This window comes from Ambystoma mexicanum, chromosome 11 (assembly GCF_040938575.1).
Source record: "Ambystoma mexicanum isolate Mex_15411 chromosome 11, UKY_AmexF1_1, whole genome shotgun sequence".
Taxonomy (NCBI): domain Eukaryota; kingdom Metazoa; phylum Chordata; class Amphibia; order Caudata; family Ambystomatidae; genus Ambystoma; species Ambystoma mexicanum.
The window spans coordinates 452,542,618-452,565,850 of record NC_090934.1 but is presented as its reverse complement, the minus strand read 5'-3'; the positions used below and the strand labels follow the sequence as shown (position 1 = coordinate 452,565,850).

The 23,233-nt window shown below is 45.0% G+C and overlaps 1 protein-coding gene across 3 annotated transcripts in view; it reads left to right on the top strand.

Annotated features, from left to right (window-relative positions):
• The window catches only part of LOC138503506 (embryonic protein UVS.2-like), a 283,894-nt gene that overhangs the window by 160,491 nt on the left and 100,170 nt on the right, over positions 1-23,233 (top strand). For all 3 annotated transcript variants that reach the window (XM_069623293.1, XM_069623292.1, XM_069623291.1), the window contains 3 exons: positions 1,117-1,235; positions 1,444-1,669; positions 16,595-16,710. In XM_069623293.1, coding sequence (XP_069479394.1) covers positions 1,117-1,235; positions 1,444-1,669; positions 16,595-16,710 — 461 coding nt within the window. The remainder of the gene's footprint in view (positions 1-1,116; positions 1,236-1,443; positions 1,670-16,594; positions 16,711-23,233) is intronic.

Sequence of the window (23,233 nt, the reverse complement as noted above, 5' to 3'; positions counted from 1 at the left end):
TCGAAGCGCTCTTTCTAATTCCCTCAACACCCTGTACTCTGTCTCCATCACTAATGGGGCGCACGTTATATTCAGTGATGGGCCCTCTGGGATGTTTTCATACATGGCGGAGGCTCCCTGTTGCAGTGCTGCAAGGAGCACATAGTCGGGATTGGTTTAAATGCAGGCTAACATAAAATGAGGTGGTGACACAGGGTGTTGGAATTACATTTTCTCTTCCTTAAGGGTCATCAGGGACATTAACCAAATCCTCAACGATCCTTCAAAACTCGAAAATGCTCAGCCTATTCTTCAACTATTTCCGCTTATATTTTGTGCCTAAATGTGTATACATATGACCCAACCCTTGATTATTATTCATCTTCTTCGTTCCAAGGCTCATACATCCCTCAAATCATGTCAGTGACCCACTATCTTTTCCTATGACCGTAGAAGCATGATACACATGTATTTGAGTTGGGTAAGGCTACTCATGGTTACGTCTAGTTATGCACTCAATAATCTTTTGTTTCCTAAAAACCGATCAAGTAGTACTGATTTCCCCACCCTCCCATACTGCCTTCACTCCCAGTTCCCCTTCCCTTTTTCCTCACATCCACACACCACACACTTATTACACCACACCTCTCTTTTCACAACTCACAGACATCAGACTTTCCAGACAGGAGATAAGGTTACAGCACATGGACCCCCACCACAATATTCAATCATTCTTTGTCCCAGCCTTGTTGAAGCACCTGAGACCTAACAAAGCACTTTAAATAATGAACGTTCTTGGTCTCTCATAGGTCTTGGACCTGTTAGATGCTAGGTAGGTCAATGTGCCTTTACACATCTGTTGGGACTGCAAGATGCTGTACTATTTAGAGTTCTGTCAGATCCTTTGGGTACCAGCAACTGGTGTAAGGAATTGTTCCTTTATCTTTCTCTTGAAACTTGCAGACGTAATTCATTGTTCCTTCTCACATCTCTTGGAACTGGCACATGTAATGCTCAGTGGTTTGTTACAAATCTCTGTTTTGCTCATGTCTGTGCAGGGTTATTTAATCTTCTCACTGCTCCAATGTCGCAAATGATGTGACACCCCGTATAATTGTGTTCTTCATTACCTTACAGTTCGTTTTCCGATCCTACTGAATAGCCTGACAGGGAGCATTGCCACTCCCAGCTACCCGACCCCGTATGACAACAACGCACCCTCCCTCTGGCAAATTCAACTTCCAGCTAATAACAAGGTGACCATGGTGGTGACAAGTTTATTTATGTGGGCACAATGGTTGCTTACTCACTTTAATGCATGAGTGTACTCCCTATTGGAAAGCCCATTTTGAGACATTGAAGAAAATGTTCTATATACTTATTCATTATAAAAACAATTGTAAACGCATGATGGGAAAGAGTTGTATTTGGAAACTAAGCTCTCTATGCACTCTTCTCTTTCAGGTTTCACTGTGGTTCAATATCTTTAATATCCAGGCCTCAGCAGGATGCACCAGAAATTATGTCAAGGTTTATGATGGAAGCAGTCAGACTGCCCCCGTCCTTATGGATAAAACTTGTGGACAAATCATCCCCCTTGCAATAACATCCTCATCCAATCAGATGCTGGTGGAGTTTGTCGCCAATTCATTTGTTGCAGGAAATGGTTTCCAGGCTTCTTATGGCAACGGTAATTATATTTCTCGTTCATTATTTCATTCTATAGATTCACCTCTTGTAAGAAGTGTGCCTTTTAAAGTAACTATTTAGCAAATGATATGATCCTTAACTTATCCATTCCGTTATTAATGATCTCTCTGCACAAAGAGCAATTTAAAAAGTGCAAACTTTATTAAATAAAAAAATTCTAGCTACTTCCTATTTTCACAGAGGAAATAATGGGCCTTATCACGAGTCTGGCGGTAAACCTTAAATTCGGTGGTAGTGCTATTACCGCCGCATTTAAGGGTCTGCCAGATCATGGCTCTGGCGGATTTCCCCCCAGCTCTGAGCTGGGTGGAAATCTGCGGTAAAATTGCTGATTTTCGGCGTGATAACTGGCAGCGGGAAATCTGCCGGTGGTAAAAGCGCAAATTTTCCCCATTGGGCCCAATGGGGAATGAGGAATTCCCGAATGGGCCCAATGGGGAATGGGCAATAACCCTTCTGCCAAACCCGTGATCAGGCGCTAATAGCGCCGGGGGGTTTGGCGGTAGGGCTATTAGTTACCGCCGAACTCGTGATGAGGCCCAATATGTAAACGCATGCTGATGATTGTTTTTAATGTTCCTTTTTCTTTGTATATGAATGGATGTAGGCCTCACACTTTGATCTTTGGGTTTATTGGAGTATTTAGTTTGTTTAGTAACTCAACATTACACACAACGTTAAATAAATACTACCAGGCTATATTAGGACTCCTTTTCTGATTACATTACATTAATATTGTCCCTCTACTTGACTTGAGTGACAAGACCTTGTGCCATGGATTTAATTTACAAATTGATTGTCTTGAAATGCAGCATATTTTACTATTTTGAGTCCTCTGATTTGAAAATAATTTGTTGGGGAAGGATCATTATCCCAATCGATATTGTATTGGAGGTTTGGTGAAGTAAAACATGCACATTTAATAGTAGTATATTAAATAGAGAGACAGAGTTAGTAAATGAAAAGTGTTTAATTTTACAATGTTTATATAACAAGGTGTTAGGAAAGATGTCACATGTGTATGTAATTTTCCCTCCATGTGTCAACCCCCAAACTTTTTGCTGCTGTTTAGACACCATTGACTGACTTTGCCAGAGAAGCACAGCCTTCAGCTGCACTCCTCTGGGCATTCGCTCACTTTTTATGGGGAAACTGACATGCCCTTAAGACAGTCAGTACTGGGAGACTTTGTTTACCTTAGTCCTTTTCTAATGTTGCAACTTTTGTGCAACATGTAACAAGTGTGCAATGTATCTTACCATACAGCACACTTGGGTCTATAGTCATTTCCAAAGGCCCTAGATACTCTCGGTGGACTTTTTATAAACTGTGCAGATGTGTCATGGACAGGACTCGTGGTAGCTATCGTTTGGCATTATTTTTGAACCCTTTCCTACCATGTTAAATGCGTTAACCGCATTTGGCACAAATAGGTGGCCAGGCTCCAAAATGGCCATGCCACAAGGTTCTTTGTCCTGTACTTTGGCCATTTTGCCCCTTCACCTTCCCCAGGTCGAGTCGATCCAGGCCAGTCCTTATTTGGTCATGCATTTTCCCGCGAATCCCAATGCTTTTGCGGCCTTCTGCATGCCTTATATGTGTGCCTCCAGGATGTGGGCTGGGATGTCTGGTCTCAATACACATCCTGGGTGCCAGAGAGTCTAGAGTGTCCTGAATGCCTGAGACCACCGTGGTCTGTGATTGGTCCACGTATGGAGTGAGTGTTTGTGAGCAGTTCTCCCATTGGGTCCTCTCCGTTTTGGCACAAGGGGAACTTTGGATAAGAGGAGGCTGGAAACACCACTACCAGGTCGATCTCCTGAGTTCTCACTGAACAAAGGATAGGATCCAAGTATCCTGCAACTACAAAGTGGAGTCGAGGAACTGCTGGTGACCCGCTGGAAGGTTTGGCACCCGAGCCCGCTGTCATCCCGTGGGACCCCTCTGCATCTGGTCGACCTAGAAGGTCTGCAAAGATGCTTCGACCCATTGGAATAGTGGGACCAACTATGCTCGGCACCTTCACCAAAACCTGTAAGTAAGCTTTCTCGGAAGGTTCCCTGGGGCAACCAGTGGGCTGACCAGCTTATGCAGGACTCTGTCTCCGCCGTCGTTAACAATATGTTAACATATTTCGTGCAGTCACCCTTTTAGATCCCCCCTATATATATTGTATTGAGTGTGACGTATTGGTTTAATTAGTGTTACTGTGATTCTTTGCTATGGTCTATGTTACTAAGGCCTTAATATAACACCTGTCTGGAGTAATGTGTAAGTGTCCTTGCTCTGTGAGCTCATTGAGGTCCTTCAGTCACCCTCACCCTCCTGAGACTTAGTCTTGACCGTCTGCCATAGCTACCCTGATTGGTCTGGCTTGTCCAGAGGTTACCCTGTTCCAAGAAACTAGGTTGGCCTTCTGAACCTCTGCCCCTCCTGGACAGAGTTCAGAAATCCTTCTTAACAAATTGGTGTACAGCGGTGGGATAGGACTGAAGGTATCCAGTGTTGCATACTAGTGAAGGCATTTCAAGTTATTCCTACCAGGACACATAGTGAATTGTAGTATAACTGAAAAAGGCCACAGTCCTATCAAACAGTATGGAAACAAGTACCTTGTTAACTTTAAATGCTTCTAAATCTGAAACATTGAGAAAGATATGTGCTGAGAGATGTGTCTCTGCTCAAGGCACAACAATGGAAATGATCCAAAGAATCATGGACTGGCAAGAAGCTCAGCTTATTGCCATAGCTCCTGTGGACAGTACATAAGGAGGTGGGTCTGCTCCCACTGGCAGAACTGACAGTTCTGTCACTGCACTTGTTCATGGGACCCATGAGGATTTGGAGGATGTAATGTCTAGTGTTTCCTCTGCCAGTACTGAAGGTGAGGTCATGCTTGAATTCAAGAAGAAAGAACTGCTGTTTAGGCAGAAGGAGCTTGAATGTAACATGACCAAAGTGAGAATAGAGCAGGCAGAAAAACTGAAAGATAGGGATCACCAGTTGGAACTCGCCAAGCTCCAGGTTGCCAATGGATCCAAGGGTCCTGGACATGGGTCTGGGGTCTCCTCTCATCCCAGGTTTTCTAAGGATCTGCTCAGTGTTTATGAGGAAAAGAATGACATTATGGACTGGCTGAATACATTTGAGTATGCATGTGAAGTTCAACAAGTTGACAATGCTGATAAAATTGCAGGGTTACTTAGCAGACTGCCCCATTCTGGCTGTAGTGCCATTATGGAAATGTCAAAAGCTGAGAGAGCAGATTTTGCAATGTTTAAGCAAACTCTTATCTTAAAGTTTGGAAAGACTCCTGCCCAATACTTAAAAAGATTCAGAGAGTACAAAAATAAAGAAGGTGGTACTTGGGTATCTTATGTAACTGAATCCTCAAAGAACTTGACTGGCTTGGTTGAAGGTTATAAGGTCTCTAATTTTGAAGACATGTTATGTCTTTTCATGCTTGAACACATTTGTGCATCTTCTTCCCCTGAGCTTAAGCAGCACTTGGCAGATTCAAAGGAGATAGATCCTAAGAAACCTGCTATAGCAGCAGACTTTTGGGTGTCACATAGAGTGTCCCATAAGGACAAGACGTTGGTAAGCAGGAGGAGGGGAAAAAGTCCAAAGATGAGGAGGGTGGAGAAACTGATAAAGCTTCCTCCGATAAAGGCCACAAAAGAAACAATAAGGGTAAGACACAAGAGAACTGAAAAGGGTAGTGGGGGTCAGCCTCCAAAACAGAACTCTGGTTATAGTAAGCTTCCCTAGGTAAACAGTCCCAGTGGATCTTGTTTTGCTTGTGGAGCAACTGACTATGTGAAGCGGGATCCCAGATGTAAGGTCGAAACCTTGGGGGTCCACTCTGCTAATCTGGCATTCTCCTCCTACGAGGAGGAAGAGATTACAGGGGCATCCTACTCCTCAGACTCCTTCCCCAGTGGGATAGAAGCTGGGGTAGGTTTAGTTTCCCTGGGTTCCTGGGAGCCTAAAGTCTCAGAGGCTTACGCTAGGATTCCAGATAATACCAAGCACTAATTTAAAGACATTGTACTGATCAATGGAATATATACTCCAGCTCTTAGGGATAGTGGTTGCAGTCGCACTGTAGTGGATTCTACCTTGGTTAGACGCAGAGGAAGTTCCCAGAGCTCCTCTGGCCCCCACTAAGATGCCTGATGGCCCACCTCTCATGTTCCCAGTAATACCTGTTACTCTTACTATCAATGGTACAACAGTCAGAATTCCAGTGAGCATACAGAGGAATGTCCCAGGAAAGGTCTTGCTGGGAAATGCTCTTAGGGCTTTAGGGCTTGTGGGAGATACAGCTGAAAGACCATGCACAAGGTCTCAAACAAGGCCAGCACTGGCCAAAACCAATGCCATGCCCCAGCCAAAGGGGAAACCCAAGGCTAAAGGAGTAAGAAAATCCAAAAGAGGAAAGAAAACATCCCTCCTACTCACCTACCACTGAGGTGGAGGTAGTTGGTCAAACACCAGGACCCGACGAGGAGGTGGTGATACCTGAAATAATTGACCCACATGACCATCCTGAACTAAATGACTTGTTAGTAGAAGGTGGTCCTTATAGGGAAGAATTTAGTAAGGGCCAACATGAGTACCCATCTCTGGAAGGCCTAAGGAGACAGGCATGCTCCCAGCTTGCGGGTGAACCTCCTAGGAAGCACAGGATTTATTGGGAAGGTGGGCTCCTGTATAGTGAGCCTACAGAGTCTACAGAAGGAGACCATAGGAGGTTGGTGGTTCCCCTGGCTGTAAATCCCTTCCTCCTGCAGCTGGCATATGAAGTGACCCTTGCTGGTCACCCTAGAATCAAGAGAACCAAGCAAAGGCTATCCATGCACTTCTACTGGCCCAAGATGGGATTGCAAGTAGAAAGTCACTGCATGAGTTGTGTCTCCTGCCAGTTATCTGGTAAGAGTGGCTCAACAATCCAAGCTCCATTGGTACTACTCCCAGTTGTGGGGGTACCATTTGAGAAGGTAGGGACTGACATTGTTGGTCCCCTTGACCGCCAAACATCCTCAGACAATAGGTTTATCCTGGTGCTGGTCGACCATGCCACCAGGTATCCAGAGGACATCCCATTGAAAACTGTGACTGCCAAGTCAGTTGCAAAAGCTTTGCCTGGCCTATTTACTAGGATTGGCTTCCCTAAAGAAGTTGTGTCTGACAGAGGCAGCAACTTTATGTCCAAGTATATGCAGGCCATGTGGAAGGAATGTGGGGCCACATATAAGGTTTCCTCTGAATATCACCCATAAACCAATGGCCTAGTTGAACTGTTTAACATGACCTTGAAGAGCATGATTGGGGCTCTGTAAGAACCCCAAAGAAGAAAATGGGATCTTCTGTTACCATGCTTACTGTTTGCCTACAGAGAGGTACCACAATAGGGTGTTGGCTTCAGCCCCTTTGAACTTCTGTTTGGTCACCCTGTAAGGGGACCCTTAGCCATAGTCAAGGAAGAATGGGAGATGCCCACTCCCCCCATAACTACCAATGAAGTGGACTATGTGCTAGGGCTCAGAAAAAGGATGGTACTCCTGATGGGTCTGGCTAGAGAAAAGTTGAAGGCAGGGCAAGCTCTGATGAAACACTGGTATGACCAGAAGGCTTCCCTCATCAATTTCAGCCCTGGTCAGCAAGTCCTGATCATGAATCCTATAAGGCCTAGAGCTTTGAAGGACAAGTGGTCAGGCCTTTACACAGTGGTAGAGTCACTGGGTGAGGTCAATTATTTAGTGGACGTTGGAAGGGCTGGTCAGGGTCCAAAAGTGTTCCATGTAAATAGGCTGAAGGCTTTCATCCTAAGAGTTGAAATCGCAGCACTACTGTTGGCTTCAGATGTTGAAGTAGAGGAGTCTGAACCTCTTCCTGACCTGTTCCAAAGCAGTCCTTCAGACAGCTCCATTGAGGGGGTCCATGTGGCCCTCACCTGACTTCTAATCAACAGGCTGAGGTGAAAACTTTGCTAGACAGTGTTCCCCCTTGTTTTGACAGTCCCCTGGTTTGACACCTTGGTGCAAACATAACATTGACGCAGGAGACAGTGTACCTACCAAATGTAGGGGATACAGAATGTCAGACAAAGTAAGGTCTTACATGAAGACAGAGGTCAGCAAAATGTTGGATCTTGGGTTGATTGAACCCTCCAGTAGTCCTTGGTCCAGCACAGCGGTTTTGGTTCCAAAGGCAGGTACTTCTAAACTGAGTTCTGTGTGGATTACAGGGCTTTGAATGCTGTCACCAAGACAGGTGCACACCCCTTGCCTACAACAGATGAGCTGGTGGATACTTTGGGTGCCTCCAAGTACCTCAGCACTTTTGACCTCACTGCAGGCTATTGGCAAATAGCCCTTGCAGAGCAGCCAAAGAGAAGACAGCTTTCTCAACACCAGAAGGTCTTTACCAGTTCAGGGTAATGCCTTTTGGGTTGAAGAATGCCCCTGCCACTTTCCAGAGCTTGTGAAGCATGTGTTGAATGGGTTGGATGAATTCTGTCTTGCATATCTGGATGATATAGCAGTTTTCAGTGCCACCTGGGAAGACCATGTGAAACACCTTGGGATTGTGTTACAGGCTCTTAAGAAAGCCCACTTGACCATAAAGGCCAGTAAGTGCCAGATTGGACAAGGATCAGTGGTCTACCTTGGACATGAGGTAGTTGGAGGGAGGATACAGCCTCTACCCATTAAAGTACAAGCAGTACACGACTGGCCTACCCCCACTACATAGACCCAAGTTTGATCCTTTTTGGGACTCACTGGGTACTACAGAAATTTCATGGAAGTCTATGGTACCATAGCTGCCCCTCTGACTGCTCTCACTACTCCAAAGAAACCCAAGAAGGTAACTAGGTCTGAAGAGTGTGAGAAGGCCTTCAATGGCTTAAAAGACTCCTTGTGCCAGGCCCCTGTTCTCAGGGCCTCTGATTACTAGAGACCTTTCATTGTGCAGAGAGATGCCTCTGACACTGGGATAGGAGTGGGACCATCACAAGTAGAGGAGAAGGGTAAGGAACACCCTATTGGCTTTATTAGTCGCCAGCTTAATGACAGAGAGCTCAGATGGTCCACAGTAGAGAAAGAATGTTTCTCTGTGGTGTGGGCCCTAAGGAAGCTGAGGCCCTACCTGTATGGGACCCACTTCACTGTGCAAACTGACCATAAGCTCTAAAAGTGGCTAATGAACATGAAGGTAGAGAATCCAAAGTTGCTTAGGTGGTTCATAAGTCTGCAGGGCTTTAACTTCACTATTGAGCATAGGCCAGGTGTCCAACATAGCAATGCTGATGGGTTGTCCAAAATGTTTAACCGACCTGAACAAGAAAGTCATCCAGGGATGGATTAGTTCCCCCTGTCCTTAGTCTGGGAGGGGCAAGTGTCTTGGGAAAGATTTCACATGTGTATGTAATTTTCCCTCCATGTGTCAACCCCCAAACTTTTTGTTGCTGTTTAGACACCATTGACTGACTTTGCTAGAGAAGCACAGCCTTCAGCTGCACTCCTCTGGGCTTTCGCTCACTTTTTCTTTTTTTCTTTTATGGGGAAACTGACATGCCCTTAAGACAGTCAGTACTGGGAGACTTTGTTTCCCTTAGTCCTTTTCTCATGTTGCAGCTTTTGTGCAACATATAACAAGTGTGCAATGTATCTTACCATTACCATTACCATTAATCCTTTCGAGGCTTGATTATTGTAATGCCCTCTACATTGGAGCAAATAAATCCATTATCCACCGACTGCAAATTCTTCAAAACAATGCCCTACGAGCCGCCCTTGGTGTACCTAAAAGATCACATATTTCAAACATCAGTCGTCAAAACAACTGGTTGTCCTCCCAAAACAAAATCCACCTTAAAGTTGCATCCCTAGTTCATAAAGCCCTGAACAATGCAGCACCAAGCTATCTCCGCAATAAACTCACAATAAGACATCACTCGCGCCCTGCCAGAACTGCAAATGCCAACAGCCTCATCATTCCGAGATTCAGGTTATCTAAGGCGGGGGGTAGTAGCTTCCCGGTGCAAGCAGCTCAATTATGGAACTCATTGCCTAATCCTCTACGCGAGGCACAGCCCTTCCCTAAATTCAGAAATAACTACATCAATCTGCTAAGGACTGCCAATGAATAGCCTACTGGCACCCACTTATCCTTCACCCCACCCTAGAACATACATTTCATCATGATCTTATGGTCCCACCCACTTTGCCCACCTGACCGTTGAGCTTTCGCCCACACAGTACCTGTACATAGACTGTCTTGATCATATTTTGTATTTATTCTGCATGTAAACCGCAATTGCTGCTTTACCGTGATATTTTGCATTCTATATTTGTATTTTGTATTTGTACAGTGTATGTATCCCATGAACCCACCCTGCAACCTAAGCTTTGCATTTTCTGTACTGCTGCGCCCGGTTACCTTCGGGTCTGGTGCGCATTATAAGTGAATAAAACAAACAAACAAACAAACAAACAAACAAACCATACAGCACACATGGGTCAATAGTCATTTCCAAAGGCCCTAGATACTCTTGCTGGACCTTTTATGAACTGCACAGATATGTCATGGACAGGACTGGTGGCAGCTATTGTATCACATTATTTTTTAACCCTTTCCTGCCATGTTAATAGTGTTAACCGCGTTTGGCACAAATAGGTGGCGTGGCTCCAAAATGGCCATGCCACTGTGTTCTTTTTCCTGTACTTTGGCCATTTTGCCCCTTCACCTTCCCCAGGTCGAGTCAATCCGGGCCAGTCCTTATTTGGTCATGCATTTTCCAGCGAATCCCAATTTTGTGGGCTTCTGCGTGCCTTGTGTGTGTGCCTTCAGGATGTGGGCTGGGATGTCTGGTCCCAATACACATCCTGGGTACCAGAGAGTCTGGAGTGTCCTGAATGCTTGAGACCACTGTGGTCTGTGATTGGTGCACGTATGGAGTGAGTGTTTGTGAGCAGATCTCCCATTGGGTCCTCTCCATTTTGGCGTGAAGGAAACTTTGGATAAGAGGAGGCTGGAAACACCACTACCAGGTCGATCTCCTGAGTTCTCACCGAACAAAGGATAGGATCCAAGTATCCTGCAACTACGAAGCTGAGTCGAGGAACAGCTGGTGACCCGCTGGAAGGTTTGGCACCCTGAGCCCGCTGTCGTCCTGTGGGACCCCTCTGCATCTGGTCATCCTAGAAGGTCTGCAAAGATGCTTCGACCGATTGGAATAGTTGGACCAACTATTCTCGGCACCTTCACCAAAACCTGCAAGTAAGCTTTCTCGGTAGTGTCCGTGGGCCAACCAATGGGCTGGCCAGCTTATGCAGGACCTTTGCTCTGTTTCTGACGTCGTTTTTAGGAGTCCCTAGAAACTTGGTATACTGCTAGCTCTGTTTCCACGGCACCCTCACACCAAATTTTGTATACTTGGCCTTCCCAGGTCTGAAGTGAGATGAGTGTGCCTGGACCGGAGTAAACGCAGTTACCGTGTTGCCCTGCTGCAGCGATGTCCTTTGCAAGTCTGCTGCGTTTGTGACCCTCTTGCCACTGAAGCCTGCTGCAGTGAAACTGGGATGATTCATCCACCCAGAGTGGAAAAATCGCCCCTGTCCCATTTGGAAATCATCGCTGGATCTCAGGAACTAAAAGGTGCTGAGACGTCCTTTTTGCCGCATTCGAACCTGCAACTGAATTGGACTAACCTGCTGAAGTTTGGGTCTCCTTGCATCAGGGACCAGTGAGTAATCAATACCCCAACCGGTGGACCCTAGCACATGAGCCCATTTTTACTCATGAGTGGCCCCTGCGGGCCCCTCTCCTGTCCACAGCTATTACACAATGGCAACTCCATCCCGAACTCTCGAACTGCCTCTGCCTTCAAGTGGAGGTCCCTCTTCAATAGTGAGAACCTATTCTTCATCGCCTCATCCACCTTCCCGATCTGCTAGAGACCCTTTGAAGAGACCCTGCTTTGCCCATTGGAACAACCGCGTGCGTTTGCATACATTTACTATTGAGCACAAGGCTCCCCTCTTCTTAGGGTGTGGACTGCCTCTTAGTTAGGTGAATAACTGATGTTGAACTGGGCCTAAAGTTTAACTGCAACGCCTGTTTCCTTACCATCTAAATTGTCAACATATTTCGTGCAGTCACCCTTTTAGACCCCACTGGTCTTGTATATACATTGTATTGAGTGTGATGTATTTGTTTACTTAGTGTTACTGTGATTCTTAGCTATGGTCTATGTTACAAAGGCCTTGTAATAAATGTGTCTATATTTTTAATATAACACCTGTCTGGAGTAATTTGTAAGTATCCTTGCTCTGTGTGCTCATTGAGGTCCTTCAGTCACCCTTACCCTTCCTGAGACTTAGGGCCTCATTACGACCCAGGCGGTAAGGGGTTTACGGCGCCGTAAACAGCGCCGACCCTTACCGCCTGAGTACGAGGTCCCTTAGCGCCATGGCGGATTTAACACCTGCTTTTAGCAGGTGTTAAAATCCATGGCGCTAAGGGACCATGGAGTTAATTACGCCACCGTAATTTACGGTGGCGTAATTAACGCCTTCCCCACTCCCATTATGCCCTATGGGGCAGAAATGGGAATGGGGAAGGGTAAATGGGGATTGGGGACTTACCGCCCCGCCAAGGTCGGAATGGGGCGGTAAGTCCGCCAACCACCATGGCGTAAACATAGTTTACGCCATGGTGGTAAAGTCACGGCCCAGGCGGTAACTTACCGCCTGGGTCGTAATGAGGACCTTAGTCTTGACCGCCTGCCATAGCTACCCTGATTGGTCTGGCTTGTCCAGAGGTTACCCTGTTCCAAGAAACTAGGTTGGCTTTCTGAACCTCTGCCCCTCCTGGACAGAGTTCAGAAATCCTTCTTAACACAAGGTTGTCTTGAAAAGTTAAGCATTTTAATTGCAAACTTGGTTAAACTGGAGTGAGTTTAACATGGGCATGCATTAGGATTCAAAGTATACAGTTTCTCTATTAGAAAGTGAAAACATGTTAACATGTTTTTAGCCTTCTCGTTAGTGTGTCAAATAGGATATTACAGTAAAGTAAAACCTCCTCTTAGAAAGGAAAGAAGTCTTCCCGGGAAAATGTCGCTGTTGTTCCCTGCCTCCTTTTAAAGTCAAAATACAGCCACTACAAGTAGCTATTGACTGCATTCTGAGCATTCTGATTGGTTGAGAGGAGGTCAATAATAATCTCTATTTGCTAAGAGAGAAGTCTATATTTTTTGACTGATGCTGTTCACTGGTCTGTTTATCGCTAATGGTGGGTTTCCAGCTTACTGTCAATGTTCTCACATCAGCGCAAGTACTGGGTTGCTGTGAGGAATTTGACCATCCACACTGGGAGTGTGTGCTTGCCTCAGCTTTTTTTTAGTTTTTTTGATAATGAAAATGATTGGTGGGAGATCAACCTCTGAAAATGTGTAAGGCCATTACGCACACATATATTTCGCTCACCGCACAAAATGCATAGTCATGTGTAATCTGGGAGGACACAGCCTATAGGCACCATCCTCCCATGTCATGGTCAGATGGAATGTGACAGCCATGGGTACATCAAAGTATCTCATGAAGGGGGAAGGCACACCTTCCTCCGGCCATGGGCAGTCTAATTAAAATATCAAAGGCTCCATGGTTCAGCTTTCGTATGGTTTAGTTTGGCTGGTGGCAGTGCATGCTAATGAGAGATAACTGAGGCAAGCCTGGAAGGGGCTTGGTTGCCAGACAAACAACAGGAAAGCGGGGCTAACACCCCTTTGGTGTGCAATGTATCATCTTGAAACTAGTTCCCACCCCTCTGTATGAAAGGCATTGAATGACATGTCTGGGTCCATCAGTTACCGTAGGGACCCCTGCAGAGTGGACCCCTTTCAGAGGGGAGACATATGTGATTTGAGAGAGACAGGAAGTCTGCTCTTGTCACAAACTTAAAGGGAGACCTGTGTTTTAATTAAGAGTCACAGAGGGTTAACCAGAGAGACACTTTGATCCACAAAAGACAGGAAGATGGGTGGGATTTAGGTATATGTTGTCCCCACTTACCTCTCCTGTTGCAGAGCACTCTGGTCCTGACCTCAGGCATAACAGAAGATTGTTGGTGGGGACCCAGTTTTGGTTCATTAAGGTAGGCTTATCTTGCACCAATCACTAGGGCCCATTTGACTTTAAAAGAGGGCTGAACCCCTCTCATACCAGATTATCCAATGACTTCAAAGGTATTAAGAAGGACTCATTTGGACCTGGGCTGAAGGTACAGTGTACCTTACATCTATTGCCAGTGAAGGAAGTTCCACAAGTTCCAATACCGTACCCAGCCAGGACGTAACATACTCTGCTAGGTTCTAACAGAAAGCATCCTAGGTGGGAAGTGCCGGAGAGTATCCGAACTAAGGACAAGGCCATTGCCTGCAAACAGTCTCCTAAGCTTTTGGCTGTCCATCTTGAAAGGACAACAGGAGCCCTGTGAAGAAGCTCGGAGTGCCACACAATCATCAACCAGTGTCTGCCTTTTAAGGACAGTTTTGAGACAGTAAAGTCTTCAAACTACAACTGGCTGCCCCGCTGACTGTTGTAATGCTGCAGTAACCAGAGCCATCCGAGACAACTCAACCAGCAGTCCTGATCTGCAAACCAGTACAGAGACAACAATTCTTTGCCCCAAGCCACTGTGTAGGACAGCCCGAAGCCGTCCATCCATCCAGCCTCGCTTGCTGAACTGCCTGCCGCCTGATCCCCGCAGCTGTCTCCCGCCTCGAACTCTGTCTCAGAAGCTGCCAGGTACCCTGGAGCCGCTTTGCCGATGTCGGGAATCAAGCACCTCTTAAGCACCAGGTACATCTGAAGGCCCCTAGACACAGTTACAACCCTCTGCCCCTTGCTGCTGAAACCAAATAACCTTGAACAGTAAGACTGATTACCTTACCGACTATCCTCCTGTCAGTTTCCAATGTGCATCCCTTTCCTTCATGAAACTTCTGTCCTCTGTGTTCCTCTACAGTGTGGGTTATAATTTGTAGTTTGCTATAACTATCTGTTGTAATAATAATAAAGTAGATATTTTTAATACAAACTTGACTGGACAGTTCTTTTTTATCATTGGGAAATATTTGTATTTTCGCTGTTTTGCAACAAACCAATGATCTAAAACCTTTCAGAGATAAGCCTGCGGTTCCGTCCACGTTACCAAAAATTGGACAAGGAGGTTTATAATTCACTTGTGTTCCAATGTTTTCGGATCCCTTCTGATTTACTAGAGGTGTGGGGCGGATTGATGTTTAGAAACCAATATTCATCCCTAGACTTCTGGTGCACTGAAAGTTGATTTTTCACAGACACCTAGAGTTTTATTTTAAAATCTATTATTCATATTTGGCATCGTTTTAGGCGTTGTGGCTCATTGCCTAAAGCTTTATATATAGGCTTCATTCAAATGTCATACAAAATATGGGTTGTAATTTCCACCATGAAGAAATCTTAGTTTAGAGAATCGCCAAACCAAAACATTCTCACAATTACTAATATCACTAATATTGAAAGTTGTCTTTTGGATATGTGCAGGCAAACAAGTTTTTGTCCTTAAGCAAACAATACAAATGTTAAAAAGTTCCTCTTTAAAAGTTGGAAACCCTGTTACACATGTCTAGCCTTCTGTTAACTAATTATTCAAACTTCTGAAAATGTGAAACATTACAGGTGATATGGTTTGAATGCTCAAGCAGACAGAGGACCTGAGGAAGAGAGCTTGATGACATCCTACCGAGGGCCTTGTGTTTTCTTTTTCCACAAACAAACATTTAATAATACCAGAACATAGAAAACACTTCTCCCATTTAGTGTGTGAACAGGGACACCTGCACTGGCACTAGAAATGTGTTTTTGTATTTTCAGCGCATGCAAATCTACTTCACTAGAAATAGAAACACATATTTGATATTGCTATCACTACTTGTACGTGCTATTATAAGAAACCTTTGAGTTTTATCATAGACATGGCATGCTTGACACCTGGCCCCAAGCACGAGATTCGGAGTAACAGAATGGGGGGGGGGCATGACCACAGTGCTTCTGGCGATGTGGAGCAGTGGCTGGGGTGTTCCAGAGGATGAGGATGTTTTGGGGTGCATATGGTTAAGAATGAGGTACAGGGTTGAAGGCCATCCCCGTAATTACTTGAAAATATTCATCGGGCACGCAGGGGCGGTTTAGCATTTTCAACATTTTTCACACTTCTTACTAGCTTTATACCATTAAAACAAACCCCAATTGTTTAAATGTCATTGCAAACGGAGCCTTCAAATCAGAATAGGAGTGAAGATATGTTCAAGTTCAATACAATTAGCATTGTTATTGAAAAGTTGTAGAAATTAATTTCACATTACTTCCTATCGAAAGAAAACCCTCACCATTCTCCAAGAAAGATCCTGCTCACAGGAGTCACATTTTCAGGGATTACCCAGATCTCTTCAATTGTATTCTTTTATGTGGGTTATTTAACCCATTATTATTACTGTGCAATAGGAATCAGTTATTACATGTAGACAGATCAATTGATTGGGCATACGCTTAGGACCAAACCAAAGTGCATTGAAGTTGATGGTACTATAAGTCTAATCAGCCTTCTTCTTTGGCTCACTTTTATCTCTCTCTCATCACGTTATGTCTCTCTTTTTCCATTCCCTTGTTTACTCACTTAATCACTCCTTATCTCACTCCATTTGAGACGGAAATTACAGAGACAGCTACTTCTGAACCTAAACTGGCAAAGTGATCTGGGCCATTGAGCAGAACCAGGTTGATGAAGGCCTGCACCCCTTGTGCCTCTCCATTGCATTCCCAATCTCAAAAGTATACATTTTCCCTTTCAGCCGTTCCCTGGATTACACTTTCTGATGCCACTGGATACATTTTCCCAGCCAACTACCGAATTTTGTACCCGAACAACAATGGCTCACTCTGGATGATCCGAGTGCCATCAAATAAGGTGAGCAGCCACTCCTCCATCCAGAATAACTCTGGCGCTGTGATCGAATCTTAGTGTCTGACAAAGATTCCTCAAGGAAGGGCTAGCAGATTTGTGACTACTCAAACTGAATTATGATTTTGTTTTAAAATTATTGCAATTTCTCTGATGTATCTATTGAATTGAGAACGTTGCAAAGGATTGGGCAAACATAGGCAGTGCAACATTTATCCGTACTGAAGAGTGAATAAATAGGTTTTTGAGCCACATTGTCTCACTGCTTTTCAATCTTTACATGTCTGCCCTTCCAAATACTGTGGTGGGTCTGAAAATCAGTTTCCCCTAAGTCTAGCCATCGCTATATTGCTGTATTGCTCTGTGTGGCAGAACATCTTTGCTTGGTCTTCCCGTTAGACTGTTAATTGACTTTGCATTTATTATTCGTAGAGAACATATTTTTGGCTTTTGTATAGCACACACCTTCCTCACAAGCATTTCAGTTTGTTTGTTTGTTTGTTTATTTTATTTATATAGCGCTCCGGACCCGGGAGTAAAAGGGCGCTTAGGACAGGTTACAAGGCACAGTACATAGTAATTTGCAGTAGTACATTAGCAATGTTATGTACAGTGTATACAGACAGTCGTAGTTAGTGCTTACAGTAATGGCATAGGTGAGGCATGTACAATATATACAGATTGTAGCTAGGTCTAGCTTAAGGTTGATTTTTTTGTCAGTAGCCACCCAATGATAAGTTTCCTGAATAACTGGAAGGATTTGGACGATTTGATGTTCAAGGGCAGGCCGGTTTCATGGTGAATTTGTTAGTAAGGTAGGGAGGGGCTAAGTGGTTGAGGGCTTTGTAAGTGAGGCAGAGAGTTTTTAAATCGATTTTTTGTTGAATGGAGAGCCATATGCATGTGATTCTGGTGGTGGATATATGCTCCCGCCTAGGAATGTTTAGTGCAGCTCGTAGCTCATTGTTTTGGAGAACCTTGGCACCTAGGTAGAGGCTGTTGCAATAGTCTAGCTTAGATTGTATGAGAGCTCTAGCTAGCGTGAGGCAGCTATTAGTGGATAGAAAGGGTCTGCAGGCTCTAATTAATTTCCCTGTGTAAGCGGTAGCTGAGGCGGTCGAGTTGACTTGTTTGGTGAGATTAATATCGGCATCGAGATAAAAGCCGAGGGTTTTCACATTTTTAGCGACAGTGATAGTGTTGCCATCGATGATGATGTTGGAGTAGTCGGGGCTCAGTTTTTGTAGGTTATTAGGTGATCCAACAAGGAGCAGTTCAGTCTTCTCGTCATTCAGGCAGAGGCCATGTGTGGCCATCCAAGCCTGAATGACGGAGAAGATTTAGTTGATCCTAGTGACATCAGCATTGTAGTTGCCAGAGATGGTGATGAGTATCTGGGTGTCATCCGCGTAGTTTGTGTAGGTGACACCCAGACGGTCCAGTTTGTCAAAGAGAGGCTTTGTAAAGATATTGTATAGAGTGGGGGAAACACATGAGCCTTGTGGGAGACCGCAGGTGATGGGGATGGGGTCTGCTGCTGCCACGGAGGAAAAAACCCTCATGGTTCTGTTGGCCAAGAAGGACTGTATCCACGTGACAGCAGAGGAGGAGAAATGGGCAGCAGAGGAGAGGTGGTTACAGAGTATTTTATGGTCGACCAGGTCGAAGGCTGCTGAGAGGTCTAGGAGAAGTAGAATGGCAGCCTTACCCTTATCTTTAATGTCATCAATCTGACTTTTGAGGTCAACAAGGGCGGTTTCTGTTCCATGTTGAGGTCGAAAGCCAGATTGACACAATCCTAGTAATTGGTTGGACTCTAAGTAATCCTGAATTTGCAGGTAAGCAACTCTGTCAAGGATTTTTAGCAGGAAGGGAACAGTGGTGATAGGCCTGTAATTAGTAGGAATGGCTGGGTCAAGGGGCTGTTTTTAGAAGAGGGAGGACCCATGATTGTTTCAAATTGTTGGGTACTGAGTTGGTGGAGAATGATAGATTTATTAGCTTGTAGATGAATGGGGAGAGGTCTCTTGCTGCATCTTTGATAACATTTGCAGTTTGACGGTTTGAGGGAAGTTATGATTTTTTGTACTTCTGGTATAGTGACCTTTTTGAATGTGAAGCCGGGGTTGGTGTTAGGGGTAGTGGGTAAGCTAGGGTTAGGGGAGTTACTACTGGATAGTTGTAGTCTTTTGTTCTCAGTTTTCGTTTGCAGGCCAGTGATTTTATTAGCAAGGGCTTCTTGGATGCTCGTGCACCATGGTTGGTCTTTCACGGGCATGTCCGTCGGTGGGTTAGGGTTTTCTAACTCCTTCAGGATGGTAAAGAGTTCTTTAGCACTGGAGCCTGCATTATTTATTCTTACATTGTAGGCTTCCTTCTTAGTGCAGATTATTTATTTTTTATAAAGGGAGGAGGCATTTGTAAGATTGATTTTATTTTCCACTGATGGAGTCGTTTTCCATAGGGTTTCCATCTTGGTTTTCTTATTTCTGAGTATTTTGAGTTCAGGTGTGTACCAGAAGTTAAGATGGGCTCTGGGTTTACCTATACATAATTTTAGTGGGCAACGGCGTCAATGGCTTTGGTCATGGCGTCATTGTAGGTGTCTACTTGTAAGTTAAGGTCCGAAGTGTCGGGGATCGTATTTAGGATGGGGGAGAACCAGTGGAGTGAGGGCTCCGCGGTAATGTTACACTTTTTTCTGGTCAGACATGCTGGTGCAGGGGGGCACTGTTTGTGGTTCGGGTTGTTAATGCTAATGTCAAATGATAAGAGGAGATGGTCAGTCCATACAAAAGGTTGGGGGTCTTTGCAGATGATGTTGCAGTTGTGGGCAGTGAGCCAGTCTATAGTTCTGCCTTTCTGATGGGTAGGTAGAGTGTTAAGTTGAGTGTAGTTGTGTTCAGAGAGGGCGTTAGCAAGGGAGGATGCAGGAATGTCGTGAGGATCATTATATCCCAGGTTAAAGTCGCCTAGTATAATATTTTGTGAAAGAGGTTTGGATTTCTCTACTATGAGGGAGGTAATGTCTTCCTCGAAGGTACCTTTGGGACCTGGGGGTCTGTATATTAGTTCCAGGGTGATAGTATTCTTAGGGGTGGTTTGTATTATAATGGAAAGGTGCTCGCTTGATTTTAGTGGAAGGGAGGTAACAGATCTAATGTCAAGCGAGGATTTGAAAATGAAAGCTACACTTCCTCCACGAGCATTAGGTCTGTCGGCCCTGAGGATGGAGTCATTGTCAGGAACCACAAGAGTTAGATAAGGACCTGCTGAGCATGAAGCCATGTTTTTGTGGTGGCAAGGAAGTCAAGATCTGCTGAGCGGATGATGTCGGCAATTTCGGTGGGGTGAGCAACAAGGGATCTGACATTAAGTAAGGCTCCTTTTAGTGACACGGTATTCACATTGGTGTTCTTGTTGGTGGCTTTAGTCATAGGAATTGTAGGTGCTTTGCTGGGTAGAGTGTGAAGTCTGCAGCCTAGTTTTTTGTTGTGGGTGGTGAGGTTAGGGTTGGCTGTGAGGCGATGTTCTGGTACTTTGGGGGAGTTCTGGTTGATGTCGGTGTAGACATCTTTAGTAAGGTCAAGGGGGTTGGGTGGAAGGTTGTCTGAAGTGACGCTAATTTTAGCGGTGTGGTATGAAGGGGCACTGTGGGAGAATGGAGGCAAGGTGGGCAGGAAGGGTGTGGGGCAGGGGATGGGGTTGTGTCTAGGGCAGCCGAGCTTGGCTAGACCATTACTGAGCAGAATGTAGCGGTTTCTACTGCATGGCGTGAAGTTGGGCATGACACAGAAGGGGAACATGATGAGGATGAGCCAGGCGGGCATAGTTGAGAGGCAATGTTAGTTGGGTCATGAAGCTAAGGGGGTGCTAAATGCTGTTGGCTGGGCTCATGCATGTAAGCACCATGGTCAGTTACAGGCGATTCGGCATATACGTGTACAGCTTAGTCTATGTTTTTAACAGGGTGGACAGATTAAGTTATACTAGTGCTCTAACAAGTAACTACTTCTGGTGTACAAGTGGCATGCACAGATAGGCAGGTTTCATTTTGTTAAAGCAGTGCAAGAAGTAGGCTGAAATCATCTTAGCTAGTATGGTGCAGTAACAGGCTAGTATACATTTGCAAAATACAACCCTCTAGATTCGAATTTGGTACACTCTTGCAAAAAAGCTTATCGCTAGAACATTCTCAAAGCTGGCTAAATTCGTTTCAATGCAGGCAGGTTGAAAGAGAAAGACATTCATGGGTACTAGGCCTAAGTAGTGCAACCATCTAGATTCGAATTTGGTACAGTCTGTCAAAAAAGCTTATCGCTAGAACCTTCTCAAAGCTAGCTAAATTCGTTTTCAATGCAGGCAGGTTGAAAGAGAAAGACATTCATGGGTACTAGGCCTATGTAGTGCAACCATCTAGATTCGAATTTGGTACAGTCTGCCAAAAAAGCTTATCGCTAGAACCTTCTCAAAGCTAGCTAAATTCGTTTTCAATGCAGGCAGGTTGAAAGAGAAAGACATTCATGGGTACTACGCCTAAGTAATGCAAGCATATGGATCAAGGTAGCATGAGCATATGATGAAATTAGCATAGGCGCCAGGTACGTGGCGATAGACACGGGGCAATTCCCTCAACGATTACAATCGCGACTTAGTGTGCAGGAATAGTGCAGTGTGCATGATGGGGCAGGGCCGGTCGTGGTGCACACAGCATTTCTCAGAAAAATGTACCTTATGAAGTGGACAGGTAGGGACAGGTCAGAGACCTTAGTGCAGGCCTTGGTGCTGTGGCCGGCTATGCCTCCCGGCTTGCCGATAGGCTGCTTATTAAGGTGGATGGGCCAATAGGCAGGTCTCAGGCTCGGATGTGCCTGTTCCAGGAAGTAGGCAGGTCCATTAGAATCGGTCGGCCATCTTGGAATGGTGGCCGCGGATCGTAGTAGAATGCTGTAATCACACACACGGCAAGGTGATTACACACGATTGCGGGCTTTGAAACAGCTGATTGCTTAATGTTGCAGGCAGAATATTCGTGCGCGATTGAGGGGGCGCTTTCACATGGAATTCTGCAGATTGCAGAGTGAGTGGGAGAAGAGCTCAGGGCCCTACCTCAGATATGGGCGAAGCACCTGCCAATTCTGCACCCGCTTCACTCCCCCCCCCCTCACGGTGCTGTAATTAATGAAGGACAAACAATACAGGTGTACACAATTAGGATACATTGCAGAAATGAAGGTACATAATATAGACAACATTTACAACCTCAAGGTCCATCATAATGTGAAATAAGCATAGCACACAAGCGGCTCCAAAATTAAAAGGGAGGTACAAGATAAGAGACATAGAGCCTCATCGCGAGTTGGGCGGTAGCCCTTAAATGTGGAGGTAATGTTATTAACGCCGTATTTAAGGGCTGGCCCTATCACGAGTCTGGCTTATTTACCCCAGCTCTGAGCTGGGTGTAAATTTGCCATAGAAATGCCCATTTCCGGTGCAATTCCTGCCAGCGGTATTACCATGCGGTAAATCTCCTTAAAAATTCCCCATTTCATTCCTATAGACCCAATGGGGGATGGGGATTAACAGTTAGCGCCCAACCCGTGATCTAATACTGCCAGACCGATGGGCGCTAACACTAATATAGTTGGGATCAGGCCCATACAATGGGCTGAAGTAAGTGAATAGTGATAAAGACAGCATCAATAAAACTGAAGAGAGTCAATATGCTTCAATAAATAGAGAGAATGAAAACGAGGACTGAGGGCGGAGACAATGTGTCAAGGTCTAGGAGGGAGATAGATGGATAAGAGAGCAGGGGAACAATGGGAAGGGAAGGGAATGGGAATTTCCAATAAAGGAGAGTGGCATTACCTATAGAGTGTATTCTGAATGATGAATATGTAGGGGATAGGTTAGGTGCAGGTTGTGCTCATTAAGCCTTTCTGTGGTGTCAAATATATCCGTATGTGATGTTAAATAGGTTGACTTGTGCTTACTCTGTTAATTGATGATTGTATGCTGAAGAAAAAATTGCTCACGTCAGGACGGGAATATGGTTTCAAGCAACAAATTTGAATATTCATAAAAATGAGGTTAGACAGCGGATAAGAGGTTTGTGCCTAACATATGACACCACAATGCACTTAATAGTGCTGAAGCTTGGCATATTTTCAGCTAATTATAAATCTCTACATAATTTTACATTTTTACATTTTAGATGTTTTCAGAAGGTGACCTTTTCGTTTCTGGTTTACCAGGGAGCGGGAGAGAGGGCAGGTTCACAGAACATTTTCCTCAATTGAACATTGAGCTCAATGGGGCCAATTCACAAAACACATTTGGCATCGATTTGGTGAGGTACAAAGCAACATTTGCATTGTACAGTTGCAATTCCCTGCATGCAATTCTCCTGATTCCCAGAAGGCACTTGCCTGCAGTGGGAGAGGTTGGTTGCATGTGCCAGGCACCATCAGCTAGACACCTTCATGCATGTTCAGTGAGTGTATTTTCAGTGAGGGACTTGGAATGA